Consider the following 27,979-nt stretch of genomic DNA (forward strand, 5'->3'; position numbering starts at 1 on the left):
TTTGGACCGACCATGTGTACTCGGCTTAACAGTCTCAAAATTGAAATCTCACAAACACCCTTCTAGCACTAAAAAGTATTGGGGGCATTACTCAATCGGAAGGGCATATGATAAGTTTGAATAGTCCTAGAGAAATGTGGCACTATCTGTACACCCATGCAAAGGGCTGTCTTTGCTCATGTGGAAAGCACAAGACAGCCCTTTGCATGGGTGTACATATAGTGCCTTGGCTTTAATACAGGCTTGTTGTCCTCTTGCCTCTGGAAAGAAGTGATTTTGGCTGGTGGTGGAGCACGGGTGTTTGCACAAATATTCTGGAGTTTTATCCCTTCATTGTTTTCATCAACACTGGCGTAAGCCCGCCTAATTCAAATTGTGAAGAGGTGGGCGTGTGTTATGTAAATTAACCATGACCCGTCGTGATTGACGTTTTTCACGAACGGCGCATGCGCCGTCCGTGGAATATCCCAGTGTGCATTGCTCCAAAGTATGCCGCAAGGACGTATTGGTTTCAACGTGAACGTAAATGACGTCCAGCCCCATTGACGGACGACTTGCGTAAACGACGTAAATTTTTCAAAATTCAACGCGGGAACGACGTCCATACTTAACATTGGTACGCCGCATGTACGCCACCATATAGCAGGGGTAACTTTACGCCGGGAAAAGCCTAACGTAAACGGCGTATCTGTACTGCACATAACTGACTTACGTGCACACGATCGGAAAATCCGACAACAGACAATTGTCCGCAGTGTTAAACATGCTATCCAACATTTGTTCGCGGAAAATCCCACAACAATTGTCCGATGGAGCATACAAACGGTCGGATTTTCCACAAACAGCCTGTCATCACACAATTCCTGTCGGAAAATCTGATCGTGTGTACGAGGCTTAACTCCTCACCTTTCTATTCAAAAGTAGATTTATTTATTTTTTTATGGTGTTTTAAAGACACATTAATAATACAAACCATTGCAATTTTTTTATGTAACCATAACACCCATTCCAATTTTAGAGCATTTATTACTTTTGACCAAGTGCATATTTTTATTCCACTCAATAAAGATTTTATCACTGTCCAGGCACATTACAGAGCCTCAGAAATACGAGTACATGACCCCATTACATTTATTATAACGTGCTGGTTCACTTAAATATCCTGTTGAGACCCCTTGAAAAGATTATTATAAATGGACAGATGCCACTATTTGCCCTGTTACATGAGGACTTTGATGAAAATTTTGTAAGATTACATTATTTCGTTTTGTGATGCTTGTCACAGTTTACATTATATTTTTCACTTACTACTAAATTATGAAAGACATAAAATAAATAGCTCCAATGTTACAAAATTGCATCAACTGTCACTTACTTCCAGTTTTTGTAAATTGTCTACAGATACCACCTTAACCTTTACATCTACAGGGGGCCACATAATGTAGTTTTGTAAAAATGAAAATCTTTCACAAACAAAGCTGAGTGTCTGGATAGATGATTTTTGGTGAGTTTGAATTCATTTGCATATTAAAAAAAAGGGTAAATCAATTTTCATGGAAAAATAAATAGCAAATGAAAAAATGTTTTTAATAAACATTGGGTATACAAGCCATGTTGTAATTGAATGTTAAAAAAAATTCACTTTCCTTTTCAAGCAGCGCTGTAATTTTCAGTAAGATTCAATACAATATGGCAACCTGTACACACTAGTGTACACAACGCCCCCAGAAATGTAATTTCCTGCTTGGGTGAAGCACTAGTCTAAAGTCAAGTTTTAGGCATCTTCTGCAACAGAAATTTCATTTTTCGTGAGATACGACGGTTAACCACTTCTAAATGCAGACACTGCAACTTTTCAGAACATAAAAAGTGCACCAGAAGATTAAAATGAATTAGTCATTCCTATTCAGAAACAGTATCCAAAAGACACAATGGGGGGGGATTTACTAAATCGGGAGCACTTGTAAAGTCTTGTTTTCTATTTTATAAAAATAATAAACATGTTATACTTACCTCCTCAGCGCAGTGGATTTGTACATAACAGCCCAGATCCTCCTCTTCTCAGGTCCCTCTTCTGTGATCCTGACCCCTCCCTCCCGTTCAGTGCTCCCACAGCAAGCAGCTTGAGTCACAGCTCCCTGTGTCCATTCAGACATGGAGCCTTGACGCAGCCCCGCCCCCTTTTTTCTGAGAGGCTAGCTGACTTTGATTGACAGCCAATGGTGACGCTGCTGTGTCTCAGCCAATCAGGAAGGAGAATTTGGGATGGCTGAGACACTCATGGACATCGCTGGACAGAGAGGGACCTCAGGTAAGTATTAGGGGGGTGGAGGGGGCTGCTGCACACAGAAGGCTTTTTATCCTAATGCATAGAATGCATTAAGATTAAAAACCTTCTGCCTTTACAACCCCTTCAAGCTTTGACGATAAAATTTGGATGCTGGTTTGTCTTTTTGCAGAGATCTATGCACCAGACTTTTCTAGTTTTAGTAAATCTCCCCTAGTAGGGCAAACTGATTTTATTTCAGAGCAGAAACAGGTAGGAATCTGCAACAAAGCTTGTAAAAATCCCTGAAATGTGCATTTGTCACCCACCGGAGAGTGTTTTTTCTCCACATAAGTGGATATAATCACCTTCTAAACTCACAAACTGTACTCATTGGTGCCTCTTGTCTTAGTCATAATTGTATTGTGTAGTGACATAGGGGCCAATGGGAGGAACCAACAGTAGAACCACAGTAAAGTGCAGCAGGCGACACGGGAGGTCGATGCTGTACAATTCCTCTTCATCAAATCTGTTTATCGGTGCGGGCATTTGGAAAGATAACTATTGACCCTCTTCTTTATAGGTTGATCTTTAATGTAAAGTTTAATTATTGTGATAGGGTTGTATAAAATTATTTAGTATGCAATAAATGAAATAACTAAATGTAGACAGAATAGTATATATTAGTCAGAGGATTCAGAGCTGTGATAGCTATAAAATCCCAATTAAAATTCATAAAGTTACTATAAAAGGGCTTTGCCTGTTTTTTATGAAAGTGATTCAAATTATTATATGCTACTGCAGTATTCCATTCATTCTCCTTATAGTCCCTTTAACTCCCTTCCTCAGCTCTTTCTTTCTTATGATATAAAATACATAAATTAGTTCAGCGCTGTAATCATTAATTCATCATTAAATGCTTTTTCTAATGTAAGCAGTATAAGTATGTGAATTTAACCAAGTATCTGAATTTAACCTAGTATCGGTCAGGGGCGGGTCCAGGACAACTTGGACATCAGACTGAGGACATCTAGTGGCAGAAAAAAGTACCACGAGGGAAATCTTTGAATCGAAGTTAAAGTGGTTCTAAAGGCCGAAGGTTTTTTGACTTTATGCATATGCATGAAGGTAAAAAAAACTTCTGTGTAAAGCACCCTCCCTCATCCAGCCCCCCAATTCTTACCTGAGCCCCCTCCAATCCAGCGATGTTCACGGTAGACCCGGTTGTATGGGAACTCCCCCTCCTCATTGGCTGGGTTATTGGTTGGCTCCCACTGCTGTCAGTCACAGCCAGTGAGCCAATGAGGAGAGATTGGAGTGGGGCAGAGCCGCGGCTCTATGTGTCATAGAGCAGCTTTTTAGGAATTATTTTTTTTATTTTTTTTAAACAAAGCTTTAATAACACTTTAATAACAGCTGGGTTTGTTATTTTATTTTAGACTGGGCTTTTAGTTTTTGTCTTGTTATTTTTGGCTGGAGTTCTACTTTAATCATTCTGAATTGGGATAATAGGTTGGTGGTGTGACCTAGTCCATTATTTGGGTATAATGTCATGTAGTAGGGACTTGACTGGGTTAATGAAAAAGGATAGAGATAGAGAAGGCTGATGCAGGTCTGGAGTCAGGTCCTGTATGTTATAGTGTGATCACATTAAATTGTGGTTACCATAGGCACTCAACTGCACTTGACACAGAAGAACTCAAAATATTGGGGTTAATGTTCAATTAAAAAAAGCTATAGATCAGGGGTCTCTAAACTGTTCCATATGAGGGCCACATTGTATATTTTACAACTATTCATGGGCCGAATAAAATCAGTTTTCTAAATGAGAGAAGCAAAGTTAAATGAATAAATACGTTTTATGTTGAGTTTTTTGTAATAAGCATGATATGATTTAGAAGAACAGAAAAAACAAAGCAAAGGAAATCCGAATAAACTAGGGTTCCCAACAGTGTCCCCCATTACATGAGAGTTCCCAGTAAGTCCTTGCTTACATCAGTGTCCCCATTTGATCCTTCTTACATGAGAGTCCCTCCTTACATGAGAGTCCCCAGTGTAGCCCCACCTTACATCAGAGTCCCCATCTGATCCCCCTTACATCAGAGGCCTTCCTTACATGAGAGTCCCCAATGTAGCCCCACCTTACATCAGGGTCCCCATCTGATCCCACTTACATCAGAGGCCTTCCTTACATGAGAGTCCCCAATGTAGCCCCACCTTACATCAGGGTCCCCATCTGATCGCACTTACATCAGAGGCCTTCCTTACATGAGAGTCCCCAATGTAGCCCCACCTTACATCAGGGTCCCCATCTGATCGCACTTACATCAGAGGCCTTCCTTACATGAGAGTCCCCAATTTAGCCCCACCTTACATCAGGGTCCCCATCTGATCCCACTTACATCAGAGGCCTTGCTTACATGAGAGTCCCCAATGTAGCCCCACCTAACATCAGGGTCCCCATCTGATCCCACTTACATCAGAGGCCTTCCTTACATGAGAGTCCCCAATGTAGCCCCACCTTACATCAGGGTTCCCATCTGATCCCCCTTAGATCAGAGCTCCTCTTTACATGAGAATCCCCAAAGTAGCCACACCTTACATCAGTGTCCCCATCAGGCTCCCCTCTTACATCAGAAGGCTGGATAAAATCTAGCAGCGGGCCGTATTTGACTCATGGTCTGTTGTCTGGAGACCCCTGGTTTAAATGACCAAGTCCTCTCATTTCAAACACAAATGCCGCATACACACGATCGGAAATTCCGACAAGAAAAACTTGGATTTTTTTCAGACGGAATGTTGGCTCAAACTTGTGTTGCATACACACGGGCACACAAATGTTGTCGGAAATTTCGAACGTCAAGAACACGGTCACATACAACACTAAACTACGACGAGCCAAGAAAAATTAAGTTCAATGATTCCAAGCATGCGTAGGATTTTTGAGCGTCGGAATTGCATACTGACAATCGGAATTTCCAACAAGAACTTTTCCCGACGGAAATTCCGACAGAAAATGTCTGATGGGGCCTACACACGGTCGGAATTTCCGACCAAAAGCTCACATGGAACTTTTCTTGTCGGATATTCCTATCGTGTGTACGCGGCATAAGCCTTATAGCAAATGCCCGATTTGCCAGATTCAGCTTGGGTTTTTTCACATTTCAAAATTGAATATATCCTCGTTATATTAATCACAGTTTATTGTGCTATTTTCTATTTTTTTTCATTGGATGTACTTTGCATCCTTTATCATAAACCAGCATGTAATGATTGCAAGCAGCCTTTTGTATCTTTCTTCCCGCATTAAATCACTTGTTTTATTATGATGCACCAGTTTTCTTAATTAATTTAATTAGCACAAGTATATTTACACGGCTGACTACAGTATATAAAAAACTTATTAGGATTATTTAGTGGCTTGGGCAAAGTCAGCCTTTACTGGAAGTCAAAACAATTTCTTCAACTAGGGAGTTAAAAGATGCATAATTCAAAGATTTATGGAGAGGAGCCAAAGCCTGAGATGGGAAAACACAAATAATGAAATTGTACAAGACTGCAGCATTGGTGATGCTTATCTGACTGATATAAAAGGCAGAGGTTGCTCCTGATATATACGCTACGGTGCCCATGAGTTCTCGTGTGCTCGCGGAGAGATATTGTAAATATGGCATTTTCATAAGGCGCTCGCTGAGTAAATAGTATTGTTTAATGAAGAATCACACACAAGCTGAAAACCATCGCTCTCAACAGCTTCAATCTAAATTTACACGCAAGGAGATAGAGAACTGTATGTCAGTGGAACAGCTGTGCTGTAATCTGTACATGGCGGGATATAAGAGCTGTATTAACATTGTGTGACATCCTCATGTAATATTCATTGATGAAATTTGCTCAGAGTGTATGATAGGTCATAAAATAAATATCCATCCAGTGTATCCACTGAGCGGGTGAGTCAGTGCGCCTGATATGGAAGGTGGAAGCCATTCGAGTTCAACTTTTTACGACAGCACTGTTAGTACTGGTTCTAATGTTCAACCAAAATAGGCGCTGGATGGCGTTCCACTTTAAATCTATCCTACAGCTGTAGTTTTCCTTCCGTTTTATGAAAGTAAAATGAAAATATAAATAGCTAGATTCAGATAGCTTTACGCCAGCGTATCAGTAGATACGCCGTCGTAACTCTGAATCTACGCCGTCCTAAATTTAAGCGTATTCTGGAAACCAGATACGCTTAAATTAGGCTAGGATACGAGCAGCGTAAGTCTCCGTCGTATTTTAGGGTGCATATTTACGTTGGCCGCTAGGTGGCACTTCCGTTGAGTTCGGCGTAGAATATGTACCGTATTTATCGGCGTATACCGCGCACTTTTTTGCCCTGAAAATCAGGGCAAAATCATGGGTGCACGATATACGCCGATACCCGCTTTCCCGCGCCGAGTTTGAATACTGTGCCGGCATATACCGAGCGCAGTACACTCGTGTATAGTCGGGCAGTCTCGGCTCCTCTCACGCTGACGTCCTGGACGTACAGGATGTGAGCGCGAGAGTAGCCGAGCCTGCCCGACTATACACAAGTGTACTGCGCTCGGTATATGCCGGCGCAGTATTCAAACTCGGCGCGGGAAAGCGGGAAACGAGCGGGAAGGACGCCGGACCCGACGAAGAGGACACCCGAAGCCGCAGACGGACGCCGGACCCGACGAGGCCGCCGATCGACGCCTCGCAAGACACCAAAACTGTAAGTACAAAAATCTTTTTTCCACAGGAATTTCGGGGCAACTTTAGGGGTGCGCGCTATACGCGGGAGCACGCTATACCCCAATAAACACGGTAAATGACTAGATACGCCGATTCAGAAATGTACGTTACGTTGTTTACGTACGGCTTTTTCCGGCATAAAGTTAGTCGAACAAATAGCTGGCCTAGTCAATGTTAAGTATGGCCGTCGTTCCCGCGTCAAAATTTGAAAATGTTACGTCGTTTGCGTAAGTCGTTCGTGAATGGGGCTGGACGTAATTTACGTTCACGTCGAAACCAATACGTCCTTGCGGCGTACTTTGGAGCAATGCACACTGGGATATGTCCACGGACGGTGCATGCGCCGATCGTAAAAAAAACGTCAATGACGTCGGGTCACAAGTAATTTACATAAAACACGCCCCCCTCATCCTCATTTGAATTAGGCGCGCTTACGCTGGCCCATTCACGCTACGCCGCCGTAACTTAGGAGGCAAGTGCTTTGTGAATACAGCACTTGCCTCTCTGACTTACGGCGGCGTAGCGTGAATACGATACACTACGCCGCCTCAAAGATGCACACATCTACCTGAATCTAGCTAAAAATATCAAAACTCCCGTATTGGGTAATTAAAGTGGAACTTAAAATGTTATTAAACCCACTTCATTAAAAACTATGAATAAATGCCGTATTACATGCTGTTCATAATTACTAAGTTATAATTTTCTGTATTCTAGAAAAACCGTGGTTGATCCTGCTGCTCTGTATCTCTCCCTCCTGTCCATGTCCCCAATGCATTTGGGGATTTTGCAGAGCAGTGTTGGCACCTAGTGCACATGCTCAGTTTTCCGTGTATTTTCTACCCTGAGCATTTCCTATTACATCTGAGCAGCCCATGTGACACATGTGGGTGTATACACAGTGGTCAATGACAGCCCACTCCCTTCTCTATGTCCACTAACCAAATAAACACAAGAGTGGCGGGATATTTCATCTTCATACCTCTTTTGCCTAGAGTTGAATGGGTTAAAACCATTGTGAAATTTTGATTGCCATCTGTGTTCTCAATGGAGAGATTCCCCTAACTGTCTATTTGATGAGTGGCAGAAGAGAAAGAAATGGTAAACCTCAATGGTGCTCTCACAGACAGCAATTACAATTTTAGTAGAGTGGGGAAGAGTTAGTACGTTTGTCAGAGTTTTGTGTTTGTTGCTGTCTTTTTTACCCACTCGGAAGATTACTTTCTATTTCCTATTCAGTTGATGGATGTCAGACAGAACAGGAAAATTGCCCCCAGGAGTCCCTTGACAGCAGTGAAAGCCTGACAGAGGTCAGAATATATTCAAATGCGGAAGAAAAAGTTGAGTTGGTCTCGAAAGCTGAACAAAAAATAAAAAACAGGTAATACAAAAATATATTCTTTTAGAAATGCATTTAAAATGTAAAACTTAAATGTGTGATATCAGCCTCCTGTAATTTTCTGCACAGCACAACCCAGACAGAGGGACAGGCTGATTAAAAATTGTTTTTGTAGGTTTACATGATTCGTTTATCCATCTTTATAGACCTTGCTTTGTGCACTGGTCCAAATCATTTGGTGGGGGGGGCATTATGGTGTGAGGTTGTTTTTCAGGGGTTGGTCCTGGCTACTTTTTTCCGATGAAGGGAACTCCTAAGGCCCCGTACACACGAGAGGATCGATCCACTGAAATTGATCCGCGGATCGGTTTCAGCGGATAGATCCGCTGGTGTGTACGATCCAGCGGATATTTATCCGCGGATATATTTCGGGCCAACCGATTTCCAGCGGATAAAAATTTCTTAACATGCTAAGAAATCTATCCGCTGGAATCGGCTCCAGCGGATCGATCCGGTGGTCTGTACAGACTCACCGGATCGATCCGTCCGAACCCATCCCTCGCATGCGTCGTAATGATTCGACGCATGCGTGGAATTCCTTATATGACAGCGTCGCACACGTCGCCGCGTCATCATCGCGGCGACGGCGCGACACGTCATCGCGATGGGAATTCAGCGCGGATTTCGATCCGATGGTGTGTACACTCCATCGGATCAAAATCCTCAGAGGATTTATCCGCGGAAACGGTCCGGAGGACCGTATCCGCGGATAAATCCTATCGTGTGTACTAGGCATAAGGCGTCAGCATACCAAGACATTTTGGACAATTTTATGCTTCCAACTTTTTGGAAACAGTTTGGGAATGGCCTCTTCCCGTTCCAACATGACTATACACCAGTGCAGTGGCGGTGCATCCATAAAGGGCGCAGGAGCGTTGCCCCCTTTCTCCTGCACCGTTCTATTACCATAGATAGATTCATGCATTGCATTGCATGAATCTATCTATGGTCGCTGCTGACACTCCTATTCAGGTGTCTGGCCCCTTTTCGGGCTCCAGGCACCTGAATTACACCAACGGGGGTGTTTTTTGGAAACACCTGATTGGAGCCATAGGCCCAAAAATATGAACAGCGGGCGCCATGCTGGGCATTCGCTGTTCACTCAGCTGTGTTTCCGCCTCAGAGCCAATCAGGTTACCGGTCACCTGATTGGCTGAAACGTCAGGCGCCGTGATTGGACGCCTGAGACAGGACAGAAGAAGACATGGAGGACGTGCAGGAGACCGCCACTGACCCACTGCGAGACAGGTAAGTGCCAGGCAGCATCTGATGGGGCACACTGGCGGCATCTGATGGGGCACACTGGTGGCATCTGATGGGGCACACTGGCCGCATCTGATGGGGCACACTGGTGGCATTTGATGGGGCAAACTGGCAGCATCTGATGGGGCACAGTAGCGGCAATTGATGGGCACACTGGCAGCATCTGATGGGACACAGTAGCGGCAATTGATGGGCACACTGGCAGCATCTGATGGGGCACAGTAGCCGCAAATTGATGGGCACACTGGCAGCATTTGATGGAGCACAGTAGTGGCAATTAATGGGCACACTGGCAGAAATAGTGTCAGCAATTAATGGGCATAGTGGCTGCGTTTTGATGGGCACAGTGGCTGCATTTGATGGCACAGTGGCTGCATTTGATGGCACAGTGGCAGCGTGTGATGGGCACAGTGGCAGCGTTTGATGGGTACAGTGGCTGCGTTCGATGGGGACAGTGGCTGCGTTTGATGGCACAGTAATGTAGCTGCAGTTGATGGGGTTTTTTTTTTCAGTTTGTTTGCACCCCCCTCCCCCCAAAAAAATTTGAGGAACTGTTACCACTGCACCAGTGCACAAAGCAAGGTCCATAACCAGTTTTGGGTGGAGGAACTTGACTGGCCTGCACAGAGTCTTGATCTCAACCTGATAGAACACCTTTGGGATAAATTAGAGCGGAGACTGCCAGCCAGGCTTTTTCGTCCACATCAGTGCCTGACCTCACAAATGCGCTTCTGGAAGAATGGTCAAACATTCCCATAGACACACTCCTAAACCTTGTGGACAGCCTCTCCAGTTGAGAGTGGACCAACTCAATATTCAGCCTTACGGACTAAGACTGGGATGCCATTAAAGTTTATGTGCTTGTAAAGGCAGGTGTCCCAATACTTTTGGTAACATAGTGTGTGTGCCTGGATCACAAAACTAGTTGTGCAGATTTTCTTTTTTGTTTTGGATAGATTAGGTAATGATCAGTGAAGATCCTCCAACGGGGACACCTGTTGCTTTGATTCATGTTGGAGAGATTTTTGTAGCATTTCCTGATATGTCTCTAGGACAGGAAGTGAGGGGAAATATCCCCAGTGGGACATGGGCAGCAAACAGGGGTCAAGTCCCGGGGAAAAAAGTGTGGGAACTCCCACCCAAGATCCACTCCCCCACCAAAAAAAAAAAAAATGATACGCTCATATGTATAATTACTAAACAGCAAGTTCTTTCTAAATCCTGCGATAACTCGCGGCAGACCTCCGCAATGTCTCCTGGGAACAATGACAAAAGCTCCCAGGAGACATTGCGGCATCGAAGAAGTGATGGAATACCCGCACACTACCTGATAAATCCATATACAGGAAACGGCCAGTAACATAAAGAATTACGAAGGTTCGCCTGCCCCTGACAGTGACTCGAGCTGAGCATCGCCGCTTAGTAAAGGATTGGCCCGGGCGGCTCGGCTGCTCTAGTCCTGCAAAGGGAACTGCGTTCCTGCTGTGAAAAAAGTGCAGGAACTCCGTTCCCACGCGTTCCCGCAGGACTTGAGCCCTGGCAGCAAACATTAACCTTTTTGTCCCTACTCTCTCCAAAAAGGGCTTTACATGCACACTTTAACAAGTGCTGTCAGCCTCTTTTTGCTATTCAGGCTTATAACACAAGGGTAATTGGACTATGTGCATTGCCTTTCAAATGATTTTACAGATAGAACACTTCCTCTGGATGTCTTTCAGCAACAATTAGCTGTTTGGCTGGAGCCGTCCTCTATGGAATATTATAATTACCTGGAAGGGAAGGGAGATTGATTCACTACATTAACATACCTGTCACACCAACAACCGTGGAGGCCTTTCCTTCCCCGGCTCCTCTCACTGCCCGGACATTGATGTCATAGGTTGTGCTTGGCCGTAATCCTGCGGGAGAAAAAACAAGACCAGAAATGATGTCCATCTGTTTTTATAAAGAATGGGTATATGGGATTTAGAGATTTCCAGATTTGCTATTAAATTAACTGCCACATAGCAAATGTCAAAAGATGGCATAAGATGGCACACAGAAAGCAAATTACAGTTTTTTTTTATGTGCCATGAGCAATGCACTATGTATCACAGATTGTAGAATGTCTCAGCATCAGTCCATTGCAAATAATGAGTGTAATGTGTCTAAAAAATGTATTTCCTAGGAGCATTTGCTCCATCAAGTGGCCATAATGAGGTATTTTCCTCAAATACCACAATCAGGAAAATACAGAATTATGGGCTATAGAAGAAGTTGACGATCATGGGAAATACAAATATTAGACACATTACAGGGATGCTGAGACATCCGCACAGGTATTCTTTTATAAATAGAGTATACATATGTTATTATTATATTATGATACATGATTTATATACTGTAGCACCAACAGTTTACAATATAAAAGGGAGGCAGTACAGTTACAATACAATAAAATACAAGAGGGCCCTACTCATAAGAGCATACAATCTAAGAGGTTGTGGCAAGTGGTACAAAAAGTTATTTGGGAGATGAGCTGATGGAAGTGATACAAGATTAGTTGGAGGCGTGATAGGCTTCCCTGAAGAGATGAGTTTTCAGGGATCACCTAAAGTTAACCAGAGTAGGGGATAGCCAGACAGATTAAGGTAGAGGGTTCCAGAGGATGGGAGGGGCACTGGAGATGAGCAGGGGAGGGAGCTTGAGACCAAGAGGTATTAAGAGGAGCAGGTATATACACATACACATTAATGTGCAAAAGTTTTAGGTAGGTGTGAAAAAATACTGTGAATTAAGAATCCTGAAAGAAACTGCCTTCCACTACCAGGGATGGACTGGCCATTGGGACTACAGGGAGTTTCCCAGTGGGCCGATGGATCAGTGGGCCGGCTTCAGTGACAGCAGACCGCCGCCCCCCTCCGCTCCTCTGTCTCTCCCTTCCGGCAGCGCTCACCTGGGGGGGAACAGAGAAGCAAGAGGTGGACCAGAGGGGCAGGGGAGGCAATAGAGGAGCATGGGGGAGGGGACAGACAGCTGACTCAACAGCTATGGCCTGGGAGTTTCTCACTTCTGCCTAATCTTGTCCCATAAGGGGGGGCACCTAATTGATTCTTTGTCCCGGGTGAAATAATGTCTAGCTTCCCCACTGGTACTGCCTATAAGAGTACCAGTACCAGCCATTCTACTCTATTAAAGTAGAATGACTAGTGGCTAGTGAAGGGGGAGAGGGGGCTTGGGTGGCCGGCCGGGGGGGGGGGCGGGAGTTGTCCGGCCGCCATGGGAGAGACCTGTCAAAGTAGGCCAGTCTGGATGAAGTCCAGGGCCAAATTTTTGTCCCAGTCCAGCCCTGTCCACTACCTCTTCTTAGTAGCAGAGTTGGACTGTTCCTCGCCCAGTTTTAAGCCTCCTACACAGAGGTTTCTGTTTCAGTCATGTCACAATGTTTCAATCAATACATTTAATTTATGATCAGTAGCCTCTTCTTGGTATAATTGGTTAATCATATACAGTGGCATCGCTATGGGAGTGTGGGGGGTGCAGACCACACCCAGAGGACACCCGCCAGAGGGTGACACCAAGCCCGGATTGGCATTGAGCACCTCATTGAGAGGGGCGCCGCGGCTCCCTCCTCTTCCTCCTTCCTTTCCGGGATCTATGCTTTATCTTCTCAGCTCCAAGCGATGTGCGGGCGGAGGCAGTGAGGCAGAAACGGACAGAGTGCCCAGGGTCCGACCGTCTCACACACCACCAGAAGCTGCAATTGCATCCACTCCATCCACTACCCCAATCCCATCCCGGCTCCATCCACCACCCCGATCCCATTCCATCCATCAAACTTTCTGACTTTGTACACAGTGTGCAAGTGTAAGAACTGATGCTGGTTTGAAGCCAAATATTGATTTGATTTAAATTTTTAATCTGTTCTCTTACTTTGCATTCTGTAAATCAATGAAAATAAACAATTCTTACCTTAAAGCATTTCTCCGCTTTCTTCACACCTGCCTAAAACTTTTGCACAGTACTAGCTGAGGACCCCCAAGCAGCTTAGTGGGCTAGCATCTCAAATCTCACGCTGTTTTTTTTAACTCTTTGTGGGGTGGAAGGGATTTGGCTCTGATTGTTTTTGTAAATTTAGAGGTCAATAAAGGTTAAAGCAGAATACCGCCCAAAACAATTTAAATAAAAGTCAGCAGCTACAAATACTGCAGCTGCTGACTTTTAATATATGGACACTTACCTGCCCAGGGTGCCCGCGATGTCGGCACCCGAAGCCGATCTTTTCCTTGGCCTTGCGGCTTCACTTCCTGGTTCCCTATTCCGCATGCGCGAGTTGCTCTGCCAAATCCCAATGGTCCTTGCTGTCTTCTGGGACCTGTGTGTCTCCCAGAAGACCCATTTATTCTGAGGGTTAAACTGAAGGAAAATGGATGCCAAGCGCCTTGAGGTGATTCAGTTTGCATTTATAGTGCTATATAAGTAATTCAATCACTCGCTCAGAAGACAGCAGCGGCGACCTATGACCAGAAGTTGGACCAAATACCTGGATTACACGGGTATCTTCTCCCTCCTCACCCCTGAAAGGTGCCAAATGTGAAACCGGAGGGGGGGAGGAATCCGAAAAGCAAAAGTTCCATTTTTGGGAGTTCCGCTTTAAGTTCCCCATTTCACAAATCATGAAAAGGTGAACTAATCCCAAATATCCTGGACCTCAGATGCACTTCTCATTGGTCAGCACGGTTACATGGCTGTTCTGAACCAATGCGCACTTGCCATTGCAAGTATTAGGCCCCATTCACACCTGAGCGTTTTGTCGCCTGAAGAGCGACAATCCAAAACACTAGAGGGGAAAAAATACATTATTCTCTATGGAGATGGTTCACATCTCCACTCCAAAACGCCTGACGCTGAACGCCTGAAGCTCAAACAAGTTCCGAACCCTTTTTTGACGTGAATTGGGCGGTTTGGGCGTTTTTGAGCGTTTGTATTTTCCATAGAAAGTAATGGAAACGCTCGACTCAAGCGTATAGCATGACAACGAGCGTTTCTACGGCGTTTTGTTGCTTTAATCAATAGAACATTTCACCCAGGCAGAAGAAATCAAAAAAATCTACAAACATAGCAACAAGTGATGAAAAGATGATAATTTTTCCTATTGGCTAAAATAAAAAACGTCGAAGTACAAAAACGTCGGACGACGCTGTATGCAAACGCGCAAAGACGCATAAATATGCGCGACAAAACGCCAGAAAAAACTACCCAAAACGCTACGCTCAGGTGTGAATGCAGCCTTATGATGGATACTCAACCTGGGGCTGTGTATTGCTGTGTACAGTGTACTGACTGCTACACCAACGGCATGGGGCACCACGGCCATTATGTGCAGTGGGGTCTGGAGGGATAGCCAAGATATTTGGCATTAGTTCATCTTTTGATTTTTCATGAAAAGGTGGACTTACCCTTTAAGCACAATAAACTCAGGGATACCCAAAAAAGGAACCATAATTGACTTCAGACATTTTTTTACAGCATTGCCTTAATAATGTGATTTCTATTGAAGACCGAGGATTGCAGTGATTTCAGTTTGACATGTTTTCCAATGCAATCTCAAAAACAGGCTTATTGTTATTAACCTCATAAAGCAGGTACAGCTTAAAAGTGTTTTACAGAGCTCTCTATTACTGCAGCTATTGTGAAAATGCATTTAGATTTCAAGATCGCTTCATATAAACAAGTTTTAAGGTAATTTGTATTTCTCCCGGACTATGCGAGAAGTAATTTTTTATTATAGCTGATAAATTGAGGTCAAAGAGAAGCAGAAAGCTGCTTCAGATTTGTAATGTGTTAGATATGTTTATTTCAACATCTCAAGACGTGTTTATGAGAGTGATTCCTCAATGAATAACCTAATTTATTGTGCAGAATTTTTTATTTTTTTTTGTAGAAGTTCCAGTAGCTGCAAGTTTTTACCAAGAGCAGGTTTCATAAAATATTACAGTTCCTGGTCAGATGAGCCTTAACCACTTAAGGACCGGACCAATATGCTGCTAAATGACCCAAGGGATTTTTACAATTCAGCACTGCGTCGCTTTAACAGACAATTGCGCGGTCGTGCGACGTGGCTCCCAAACAAAATTGGCGTCCTTTTTCCCCCACAAATAGAGCTTTCTTTTGGTGGTATTTGATCACCTCTGCGGTATTTTTTTTGGCGCTATAAACAAAAATAGAGCGACAATTTTGAAAAAAATGCAATATTTTTTACTTTTTGCTATAATAAATATCCCCCAAAAACATATATAAAAAAAAAAATTTCCTCAGTTTAGGCCGATACGTATTCTTCTACCTATTTTTGGTAAAAAAAATCACAATAAGCGTTTATCGATTGGTTTGCGCAAAATTTATAGCGTTTACAAAATAGGGGATAGTTTTATTATTTTTATTTTTTTACTACTAATGGCGGCGATCAGCGATTTTTTTCGTGACTGCGACATTATGGCGGACACTTCGGACAATTTTTACACATTTTTGGGACCATTGTCATTTTCACAGCAAAAAATCCATTTAAATTGCATTGTTTATTGTGAAACTGACAGTTGCAGTTTGGGAGTTAACCACAGGGGGCGCTGTAGGAGTTAGGGTTCACCTAGTGTGTGTTTACAACTGTAGGGGGGTGTGGCTGTAGGTCTGACGTCATTGATCGAGTCTCCCTATAAAAGGGATCACTCGATCGATGCAGCCGCCACAGTGAAGCACAGGGAAGCCGTGTTTACATACGGCTCTCCCCGTTCTTCAGCTCCGGGGAGCGATCGCGAGGGGGCGGCTAGAAACGAATAGCGGCGCCTTCGTCCTGGATCGCGACTGAAGCCACGGGAACCGCCGCATGTACAGGGGGGTCCCGATCGGACCCCCGACCCACGTCTAGGCAGGCACGTACAGGTACGTTGATGTGCCTGTCCGTGCCATACTGCCAACGTAAATGTACATGCGGCGGTCCGGAAGTGGTTAAAGTAGAACTGAAGTCAAGAGCTTTTTTTTCATTTTTGATAGCGTAAGTAGTGTGATTTTCTTCCCATTCGTGTCCCATTGGGGAGATTTACCTTTACTTCCTATCCAAGAGCTAAAGCAGGAAGTGAGAAGAAATCCTTCCAAAATGAGGCAACCCCTGGTTGTCCTGCTCAGCTGACAGCCCTAAATTTGTTATTTTCTTTCTTGTTCAGTTTCAGTGATAATGGTAAACAGATTGAATAAAGAGGGTAGATCTCCCTAATTAAAAGTGTTGTCTTTCATTATACTTTAGCCACTTGACCTCCAGAAGATTTACCCCCTTCATGATCAGGCCATTTTGTGCACGTTCATGCGCATTCCCTACCCGGAAATGTCGGATCATGTAGGTATAGGTGATCCGGCACACAGGTGGCGCCCTTTAGGAATAAAACTGCTGTAGGGTGGTCCAGAAGTGGTTAAAGGAGAGGTAAATCTTTATCATAACTCCCTAAATTCAGCCCCCCACCACTGTAACTTTAAGTGTACGCAAAGCCAAACAATATTTTTCTTGTTTTGGATATACAAATGTAGGAAAAGGTTAGACCACTTGTCTGGTTTTTATTTCTGTCTGGGTCCCTGCTGGGAAGATTCACTCTCTCTATTAGTCCTGTGACCACTGTCACTGAGACGGAAAGTGAGAGGAATCCTAAAATGTTCCTTTAAAGGGTCACTAAAGGTATTTTTTTTTGCTGAAATTACTGTTTATAGGGTATAGAGACATAAAAGTTAACTGATTCCTTTTAAAAATGATTAAAAATTGAATTTAATCTATCATATAATGTGCCTCTAGTTTCACGTTCGGTTTTAAAGGTACATACATGAAGTTCCGGGTGAGAGGTGAGTCGGGAAGACTCACAGAACAAAAACAACAAATCCAGGGCAGTGTTTTGTTTTTAAAATGAATCTGATTGGTTCTGAGGAGTTTTAGACACACAGTAATGACAGCTTAGACCACCGTGAAAATCTCCCAGTATGATGGTTATAAGGAAACAGGCAACCAGGAAGTGTGGAGATCACAGCAGAATTACAGCTACTTCAAAGCAAAAACTAACAATGAGGACATGAAACCAGGACTGCAGTAAGGTAAAGGAAGCTATTTAGCTAAAAAAAAAAATTCCTTTAGTGACCCTTTAAAGGAGACACAAGGTGGGATTTTTTTCCTCTATGATTTTTTTTATTGGAGCTCTGAGCAATGGAGAGGCGGCTCTCTGAGGTGCGGAGACTGCACATCAATCAGGGCAGCTGGCGGATCCAGACTTGGAAGTCGTGATGACGCACTGCCCCGACTGATGGCAGTGACGTCAATGGATAGCGGACTTCAGACCGCTCTCCGCTGAAAACGGGTCACAGGAGTGCAAAACGAATTGCACTCCTGTGACCCAGAGGAGAAGCCCAGCCTAAAAAGCTCAGGCTGGACTTTTCCTTTAAGTTAATACATAGAATCTACCTTACCCCTGGCAGACTGGAGAAGATTTTCCCTACACAGCGTTTGACCTTCTGTTGAAGTTTGACTATTAGGTATGATTGACCCATTACCTCCCACAAACGTAATACATACACTACTCACTCTACTTTTTTAATATGCCAGGAAAATAATTTTTCTTTCGTGGAAAAAATCTGTGGTCCCCTCCATAAGGACCTGGACCTAGACCTGGAAGGCGATAATTAAAAAGACTTTACCTCTATACAAAGCTACATATGCAAATAGAGGAGTACCAGCCAAATTTGATAAAGTCTGGGGAGGTTGGGTTAGTCATATGTCTATTGTGTCAGATTGAGTGCCTATTATTATTGAATGTCTTGGGAGTGGGTATGCTCTGGAAATTTGTAGAGACACTATGAGCTAGATTCACGTAGCTCGGCGTACTTTTTGGCCGGCGTAGCGCATCTCATATGCGCTACGCCGCCGTAAATCAGGGAGCCCAGAACGGTATTCTGCAAGATCTGGTGCCGTACATTGCGCCGGCGTAGTGTAAAAAGGCAGGCGTAAGCCCGCCTAATTTAAATGTGTAAGGTAGTGGGCGTGTTGTATACAAATTAGCCATGACCCCATGTAAATGTTTTCATGAACGAACGGCGCATGCGCGCGCATGCTTAGTGTCACGTTGCATATACTCCCTAAGATATGTTGGCTCAATGCTTTCGACGTGAACGTAACCTACTCACAGCCCCATTCACGTACCACTTACGTAAACGACGTAAAATTTGACGGCTGTTCCGACGTCCATACTTTAACATTGGCTGCGCCTCATATAGCAGGGGTAAAGTTACGTCGGACGTAAGCCTTACGTAAACGGCGTAGCGGGCGCAAGTACGTTTGTGAATCGGCATATCTAGGTCATTTACATATTCTACGTGTAAATCTACGGAAGCGCCCCTATCGGCCAGCGTAAATATGCACCCTAGATACGACGGCGTACTAACACTTACGTCGGTCGAAGGAAGCTATAATTCAGGCGTATCTAGCTCCCAGAATGGCACGCATAGATACGACAGCGCATCTTTCTACTTACGTGGTGTATCTATAGATACGCCGACGTAAAACAATGCTGAATCTAGCTCAATATTTCTGTTCTTGTGGTTTACAGCTATGATGTGGGATTTTCTATTGGAGGAGTTCTTGTGTTTTGTTTTTTGTTTTCACGTGCTTACAATATGCTGTGAATCTTTATCCTTGAATGGGAAACTTAATGTATTCAATGGGAGCCGTACTGACTGTTGATGCTAAAGCATTGTGGTGATGGTTGTCTGTTTGTTGTACTTTATGTTTTGTACTTGTGTACCAAAAACAACAAAAATGAAGTTAAAAAAAAAAATATATATCCACAGATGGATTCCTCTATGTGCATATGTAGAGGCCTCCAGCCCCACCACCATTTTTACAAGGAACCCTTAGCTTTTTGCAAAATTAACAACTATAATATTTCCATAAGACATCTGTATCTGTACGTACTAAAATCCTTAGACAGTAATCACTACATTAATTCCTAACTCCTTTGTTACCTTGAGGGCCAGAAATGCACTGCTAACCTCTGAAAGATGTTCACTGCATCTTGCAAACATATGGAAGCACTTAAACATAACTGCTACTGACAGATATTACCAGATTGGGTATCTCTTGGCCTGTGTCAGAAGTCATGGAAAAAGCACTAACTCAACACAGCGCGTTAAAGCACTTTAATGTCAGCTTTCACGTACTAAGAGGCAATCTATGTGTATAATGATTTGGTAAAGAAGGATTTATGCCCTTGGTAGTCTAGAAAATGTTTAATTAAATGTTGCAAAAGACTTTAAAATGAGGATCCAGGCCTTCTCTCCTAAAAATTCAATATCATGAATATCATGCTCCCGATATTTATTATATATTTAAATATATAAGCTGTATTTTATATTTAGAGTTTATTTATATATTTACAGTACCCAAAGCCGATTGCCTAAATACAGACTTCAGATCAGCAAGAATGGTTAATTCTTGGTGGGCCAACAGTATGATTTCAGATTCAGGTGAAAACTGGAGCATTTGGGGTAACTCACATAAAAACATGACTACATGCAGTCAGATCATTTTCATAGTTTTAACCACTAAAGCCCCGTACACACGATCAGACCTTTGTCCAACCAAACTCACATCAGAATTCCGACGGAATTCCATCGGAGTAAAAGAGAACATGTTCTCTATCTAAACTCTGACGTAATTCCTCTGAAAAGTCAGATGGGGCATACACACAGTCAGAAGAATTTCCGATGGAAAAAGTCTGTCTAATTTTTTCCATCAGAAATTCCGATCGTGTGTACGATCTTTAGCTATCCTGTTTTGCATATTTTTATAATAAATCACGTTTTGTTTTGAGGCAACAACTAAAGCTCAGGAACTTGAAATATGTGTCCTAGTTTACTCTTCGTTTAAGCCAAATAATTTGTTCTTTTGCGTGTATTTATTTTGTTTATTTACTAATCATGAAAACCTCTTTACAGAGATCAGTTAATAACTCATATTGGTACTGTCTTTTAAAGCTTGCAATCTAATGATCCTGCTACAGTCACATTAATTTGTGCAATACCCTTGATTAGTTAAAGTAAGTCTCTATTTTGTAAATGAGTTCCAGAGATGGATATATCAGGCACCACATCTCTAAGTGCCACATGGAAACATTACTTTATAGCATTAAAATTATTTTGTTTATTCACAAACATATAGCTCTGTTAAAAACATTACAAGATAAAAATCAATCCTTAATTTTGATTATCCCACTCATCCCAAAACGCAATCATGTAGGACAAAACACCTTGGCCCGGATTCACAAAACACTTACGCCGACGTATCTACTGATAGGCCGCGTAAGTGCATGGATGAGCCATCGTATCTCTGCGCCTGATTCTGCAAGTAAGATACGCCTGAAATTTGGCTTCATACGACCGAGGTAAGTTTCCTACGCCGTCGTATCTTGGGCGCATATTTACGCTGGCCGCAAGGGGCGCTTCCATTGATTTACGCGTGGAATATGTAAATGACCTTGATACGGCGATTCACAAACGTACTTGCGCCCGTCGCTGTAATCTACGCCGTTTACGTAAGGCGTACGTCCGGCGTAAAGTTATTCCACATATAGGTGGCGCAACCAATGCAAAGGTATGGACGTCGGAACAGTCGTTGTATTTTACGTTGTTTACGTAGTACTACGTGAATAGGGCTGGGCATAGGTTACGTTCAGTGATTCGACGTATCTTAGGCGTTTATTCCGACGTGAAAATAAAACAATATAAAAAGCCGCGCCACTTTTATATTATTTTTATATTGTTTTATTTTCTTGTCATCACACGCTAGCCGCTGCCTGAATTAATGGTGTTGTGATAGCGCGGTTTTTTGGTGTACGTTTATTCCGACGTGATTCTGAGCATGCGCAGTGGGAAGCGTCCACGGGACAGCGCATGCGCCGTTCGTTCGGCCCCTCATTTGCATGGGGTCACGCTTCATTTTAATGTATCACGCCCACTTCCTTCCTACTTTGAATTAGGCGGGCTTACGCCGACCAATTTACGCTATGCTGACGAAACGAAGGGAGCAAGTGCTTTGTGAATACTGTTCTTGCCTCTCTGTGTTACGTCGGCGTAGCGCATATGAAATGCGCTACGCCCGCACAAATATACGCCGCTCTACGTGAATCCGGGCCCTTGTATTTCCCTACCTATCAGTGGATTTATATGTGAACACAATTATACAGAAAGGAATATGGAATTAATGTAATATGTTTGTCATTTTGTTCATTGTTATCATTTTTATGTATACCTCTATATCATAAGGTTATCCTAATGGTGTAATTTATCCTATTGACAGCACCATGGTGCCTCCTGAAGAAGCTAACTTGTAAAGCACGTTGAGATACAACTCCCATACTCAATCAACATAAAGCGATCATCATCATTATGTTACACTTATGTGTGGGTTGTATTTGATCTCACTATAATAATATTAAGGTGCTTTTATATGCTGATATGTGGGGTGGGGGGATAAGAGGTGTTTTGTCCAATATGACTTTTTGGAGAGGGATAATCAAAATTAAGGATTGTTTTTATCTTGTGATATTTTAACAGATATATATCTATATGTGATTAACTGAAATGATTTTAATGATATAAAATAGTGTTTCCATTAGTGCTGTCAGTTAAACGCGCTATTAACGGCGTTAGCGCAAACCCACGTTAACGCCGTCAATTTTTTTATCGCGCGATTAACGAGGCGGCGTTCGGGGGTTATACCGGGATGATGCCTGCAGCCACAGGCATCATCCCCGGTACCGTTGTTTAGAGCGGGCGATCGGCTATCCAAACATAACAACCGATGCGGCTAAAAGCCGCTCGGTTGTTATGCCGGAGGAGCGGGAGGGGACATCCCCCCCCTCCCGCCGCCTTTCGCCGCTCTGACCGGGCCTCCCGTCCCACCGGGAGACCCGATCCTCCATCCGGCGCCTTCTGTATCCAGGCGGAGACTGACACTAAGCCGTAAGCGGCTTTGATTCAGTCTCCGCATTGAAACCACGGAAGCGACATCATGACGTCACTTCCGGGTTTCTCGGCTGCCAATGGCGCCGGATTTAAAAAAGTACACAGTATTCAGAATCGCCGTTTTCGGCGATCTGAATACTTTGAAGTGCAAAGGAGGGCTCGGAGGTCTTTTAGACCCCCGATCCCTCCATAAAGAGTACCTGTCACCACCCATTGCTGTCACAAGGGATGTTTACATTCCTTGTGACAGCAATAAAAGTGATCAAAATGTAAAAAAATTAAAAAACACAATTTAATATTATAAAAAAATAAAAAATAAATAAGAAAACACGCGATTAATCGTGAGTTAACTATGACATTAATGCGATTAATCGCGATTAAAAATTTTAATCGCTTGACAGCACTAGTTTCCATTCCTGAATGGCTATGACACCTAGAAGGTCCTATTGCTATCTGTTCTTTTTGGCTACCAGTATATAAAGTGTATACATTTTTATTGCTGTCTGCCTGGGGGGGGGGGGGGGGGGTTGACCTCTATTTTTGTTGCTGACCAAAAATTTAAGTTGTTGCTGGAACAGGATTGGAGGGGAACTTTTCCAGTGGGGACATTTGTTTCGGTGACAACTGTCTAAGTGAATTTACTTCAATTAGGAGAGATTTCCTCTTAGATTTCTTTGTGTCTTGAAGCGGAAGTAAAATCATTGATTCAAGTGTCAGGAATGTAACTGTCACATTGGTTGTGCTATCAACCAAGCTGTTAAACCATCCAATGGCTGGTGTCATCACATGTGCAGCATCATGGCACTTGTAGATCAAACATAGGCCAGCTTCCTTGGCTGAAAACAATAGAAGGGTTTACTTCCAGTTTAAGGGTAGGAAGTCTTCCCAATGGCACACATATTTATTTCCCAGAATTAAAAAAAAGGTTTTGACTTCAGATTTGTTGTTAGGATTTACTGTATCCTAACAATTTACTGTATCCTAACAATTTACTGTATCCTAATAACAGCGTTTCTTCAAAATACATAAATGAATGCCATCTCCATTTAATAAGATTCTTTGTTAATTTGTAGAGGTAGAAGCACCATTGGAATCTTCAGCATCCAACACATCTGGGTGTTTTGGATGCCCCCCCAAAAAAACTCAAAAAACGGTATGACTCTAAAGTGTCCTTCCTAAAGCTCTGTAAATTTTCCAATTGGTGGAAACATGTATCCTAAAGACAGTTGCCTTTTAAAGACAACTAATGTATTAAACATCTAGCATTATTCAGATCAGTCAAAAGTGGTTATCCAGATCACTGTAAAAGTGACCAGACTGAAGTGTGCATTTTGAACCGGAATATTACAGATCAGCTCCTAGTGCTTTGATAATCTCTTCTGCTTTCGCTTCTCTGAAACTCGAATCTGTCGGTTTCTATTTTTTCCACATTCTTGCTCTTTCACTGTACAGAAGAATTACCTGCTTTGAACATCTTTCAAGCTGTGGTGGATTAAAGAGGTTTTCAAGTATACCTGTAGATCTCTCTAGCCTCCTACTGTGCCTCTTGATAATTAAAAGATATGAGTCCCATATGGTGTAGAATACACTTTTTATTCTGTTCATTTACCGTAGTTAAGCTCCCCATGGAGTTTACATTTGTACTGCATGTTGGTGGACAGGCAACACGAGCAAAGCATTGTCTCTTCTGCTTTAATCAGAGATTTTATCAGCAGAAATACCTCACTAGTCAATGATATCTCTCCTACTTAAGTAATAGATCAATATTGCAGGTCCTATGCTTCAAAGCATAACATATCATGGTACCAAATGGAAGGCTTCAAAAGTACGGTACTCATAGCAACATTTTCTGATGTATACTTACATCTCCTTTTATAAAAAACTGCTTACCCAAATAAAAGGGATTATTTTCAATGCCTTCTCCATGCTACATATGGCTGCAGCAGTTTGGAGGGTTCACGGTTGTCTGGATTCCTTCCCCTGGAATCATATTTGATCCCAGTAGACTAGCAAGTGTGGAGTTATGAAGATGTTAAGCTAAGAAGTGTAGAGCTAAAAAGATGTTCCTGCTACATTTGGATGTGAGGTTCGCTGGGAGCCTCACATCCAAATGTAGCAGGAACATCTTCTTATCTCTACACTTTCTAGTCTACTGGCATCAAATATGATGTAATGCAAGCTGTGCCTTTGATCAGCTCCTGTATTTTTCATAGAGACGAGGGACGAGTGAGCCAAAATGCAATTTTGAACAGTTTGGAAGGGTTAGAACCCTTGTAAGATTTTTCTTTCTATTACCATTGACAAAAAGTGAAGGATAATCCACAGTTCTACAGTTATCACCAGTGGGGGAATTTCCACTCACTTTAAGAAATATCGGGAAACCTCCCCAGTGCGCACACAAATCTTTTTAAAACTTTAAAAAAATTAGTTACACTTTAGATAATGATGGGTTAAAATCATTAGCTCTTTCTTGTTAACTTACCTTTAATGATATAGCTGGTCTTGGGGTCATTGCTCTGAGGTACCTGCACCTCTGTCTTGGCTCCACCAGATTGGGCGGCATAGGATAGTTTAAAGTAGTCTGCTCTAACATTGGAATTTTCCCACTCCACCTCCAAAGAGTCCTCTGTCTCTTCTGTCACCCACAGGGTTCCTAGTTGTGCATCCCCTGCAAAAGATAACAGAAAATCAAACATCCCAAATGGGAGCATGCCTTTCATAACAGAACATTTGTGTGGTCATATCTTTGCATTAGCTGCAGGTGCACTATGAGGAACCAGAGGCATTATTCAGTTCATGGCGGAACTCTGCGGTTGTCTTTGCAGTATCATTCTTTGAATTATATGTCAGAAGTATACCTTCATTAGTATTCATCACCAATGAATACAGATAACCAAACGGTTTCACAGATCAGGTAAATTACCATTGGGCTTGTAAATATACAATAATTCAAGACCACTTGTATTCAAATATTCTACACTGATTGGGCAAAGATGCATGCACATATAAAGGGTGAAAGAAGGGCCAAACTATGTTTACACAAGGGCTGTCTAACCTCAACCCTCTGTAGTGTCCGACCCATTTTTACCTGTTCTGCCTTGAAGATCAGCAGGCTCGCTGGTCACACTGTTTTTCACTTGATACATAAGTATCTTGTACAACGTGCTGGAGTTCAGACCTCCGATCTGGTAATAGTCCTGGTTTGCAGCAACCTTAATTTGTTTTTTCTGACTTTCATCGTCGAACGGGTAGTAAGTAATGTAGTAGAAATCCACTTCCACCAGCAGGTCCCAGGCAATGTTCAGAGAGTCCTCTGTAGTGCTGATGAGACGCAAATTCTGCACAGACAACACTGAACAAAGAAAAGTAAGCATTAGCTAATGTAACTAATGTCTCTTTCTATGTTAATTTTCTATATTTTTCACCTTTCATGCATTTTTTTCCTTTCATAGAGAGCTTTGAAAAAGTTAATGCTTGAGCTGAACAGGATTAAGATTAATGTATTTCAACAAAATTGTAGGGGTGCAGATAGGCAGATGTTTCAGTCATAACAACAAGTGAGACTTTTGCCAGTCTTTGAATAGCCCACGGTAATCTTTTTAATTAATTGATGGATGCATTACATGTAGGAAAGGAAAATTTGGCTCAATTTTGTCCTCAAATACATTTTTCAATATGTTTTAATGTGTAATGCCCCGTACACATGATCGGACCTTTGTCCGACCAAATTAACATCGGAATTCCGACGGAATTCCATCGAAGGAAAAGAGAACATGTTCTCTATGAATTCATCAGAATTTCCAATGGAATTACTTTGATGGGGCATACATGCAGACGGAATTTCTGAAGGAAAAAGTCAGTCTGACTTTTTCCATCGGAAATTCTGATCATGTGTACGGGGCATAACAGTTTCTAATTCCTTGTCTATAAACCATTGCTCACCTTCTGAACAAGATTCTCCAAAAAAGCCCTCCTCGCAGAAGCACTGGCCACCATCACAGCGCCCATTTTCACCACAATTGACGAGGCAGTCCTCCTCTTGGCAGGTCAGTCCAACCCAACCTGGATTGCACACGCAGACACCATTAACACATTCGCCATTTTCCCCACATGGCGGGATGCAGATCTGCTGAGAACAGTCTGGTCCTTCCCAGCCGGCATCACAGACACATGTACCACTAGCCAAGTCATATTTGCCTTTCCCACTGCAAAGACTAGCAATTTCTAAAATAAGAAAAGTAATAACAAATTAGTTATGATGAGTATAATAGTTGGAGATTGATCATTAATTCAAATCTATATTCAAGAGCATACATGCATGTACATGTAAAAATAAGTACTACTTAGCCATACAGTAGCTGATGTTCATAAAAATATACAAGAAGTAACCTAAGCATGTAGAATAGAGAGCAGTAAGGGCCCGTTCACACATGACCGATGCCTCCGCATCATGTTTTTCATGCTTGTTTTGTTCAATTTGGAGAAGCTTCATTTATTTGAATGGGCCTCCCTCCACTCCAAAAACTCACCAGAGAAGGTCATGCACCAAATTTTGACACTGAGCCAAGCATGCTTTTTAACCTACCTTTTGTCACGATTTTTGATGTTTTGTCGAGTGACAGTTGCAGCAAAATTGTACCACGTTTGGGATGGCGTTAGAAATGCTGCATCCAAAGTGTGAATGGGGCATAAGAGAGAGAGCAAAGTCAGATCCATGTGAGAAGAGAGAGGAAGAGGAAAACCCCAATAATTTGGGTGGGCAGATAACTGGGGTCCCCTTATTATAAAGCGTGCTTCCTAATTCCTAAAAGTCGCCCCTCCCCACAACCCCTACATCTTTTTCGGGAACTGTGGTAAAAAGTTCTCGTCCCTCAACATGGCAACAAGGTGCCTTGCTTACAATGTACCTTCCCAATGTGGAGAAGCATGTGAACTGAAATGGTTCAGAAAGAGGAAGTGGGGGGAGGGGGCCACACACTTTCTGCCCTCCCTTTCCTGACCACCCTGGGAACTGGTCTTAATGTTAAGGGAAATCTCAAAGGGACTGGTGTGAATTCTTGGGGAATCAGCCCAGGGATCCAGTACTGTCATCACCCGGGTACATTCCCCAGTGTTGCCATCTTGATTGTGAGAAGCTGGCTGGGTTTTCCTGCTGTTTCACAGCCGTCTCCCCACTGCACATGCATGGAAGTGCGCTGCACTTTCAGACTGGTCCTGCAGCCTCCTGGGACCTGTGATGTCCCAGGAGGGTCCAGGCAGGGAGG

At 42.9% G+C, this 27,979-nt stretch overlaps 1 protein-coding gene across 2 annotated transcripts in view; it reads right to left on the reverse strand.

The window, feature by feature from the left end:
- The window catches only part of LOC120945857 (tenascin-N-like), a 90,015-nt gene that overhangs the window by 32,185 nt on the left and 29,851 nt on the right, over positions 1-27,979 (reverse strand). For both annotated transcript variants that reach the window (XM_040360377.1, XM_040360376.1), the window contains 4 exons: positions 26,658-26,939; positions 25,804-26,067; positions 25,198-25,383; positions 11,498-11,587 (listed from right to left, as the gene is read on the reverse strand). In XM_040360377.1, the coding sequence (XP_040216311.1) occupies positions 11,498-11,587; positions 25,198-25,383; positions 25,804-26,067; positions 26,658-26,939 (822 nt within the window). The remainder of the gene's footprint in view (positions 1-11,497; positions 11,588-25,197; positions 25,384-25,803; positions 26,068-26,657; positions 26,940-27,979) is intronic.

This window comes from Rana temporaria, chromosome 7 (assembly GCF_905171775.1).
Source record: "Rana temporaria chromosome 7, aRanTem1.1, whole genome shotgun sequence".
Classification (NCBI taxonomy): Eukaryota; Metazoa; Chordata; class Amphibia; order Anura; family Ranidae; genus Rana; species Rana temporaria.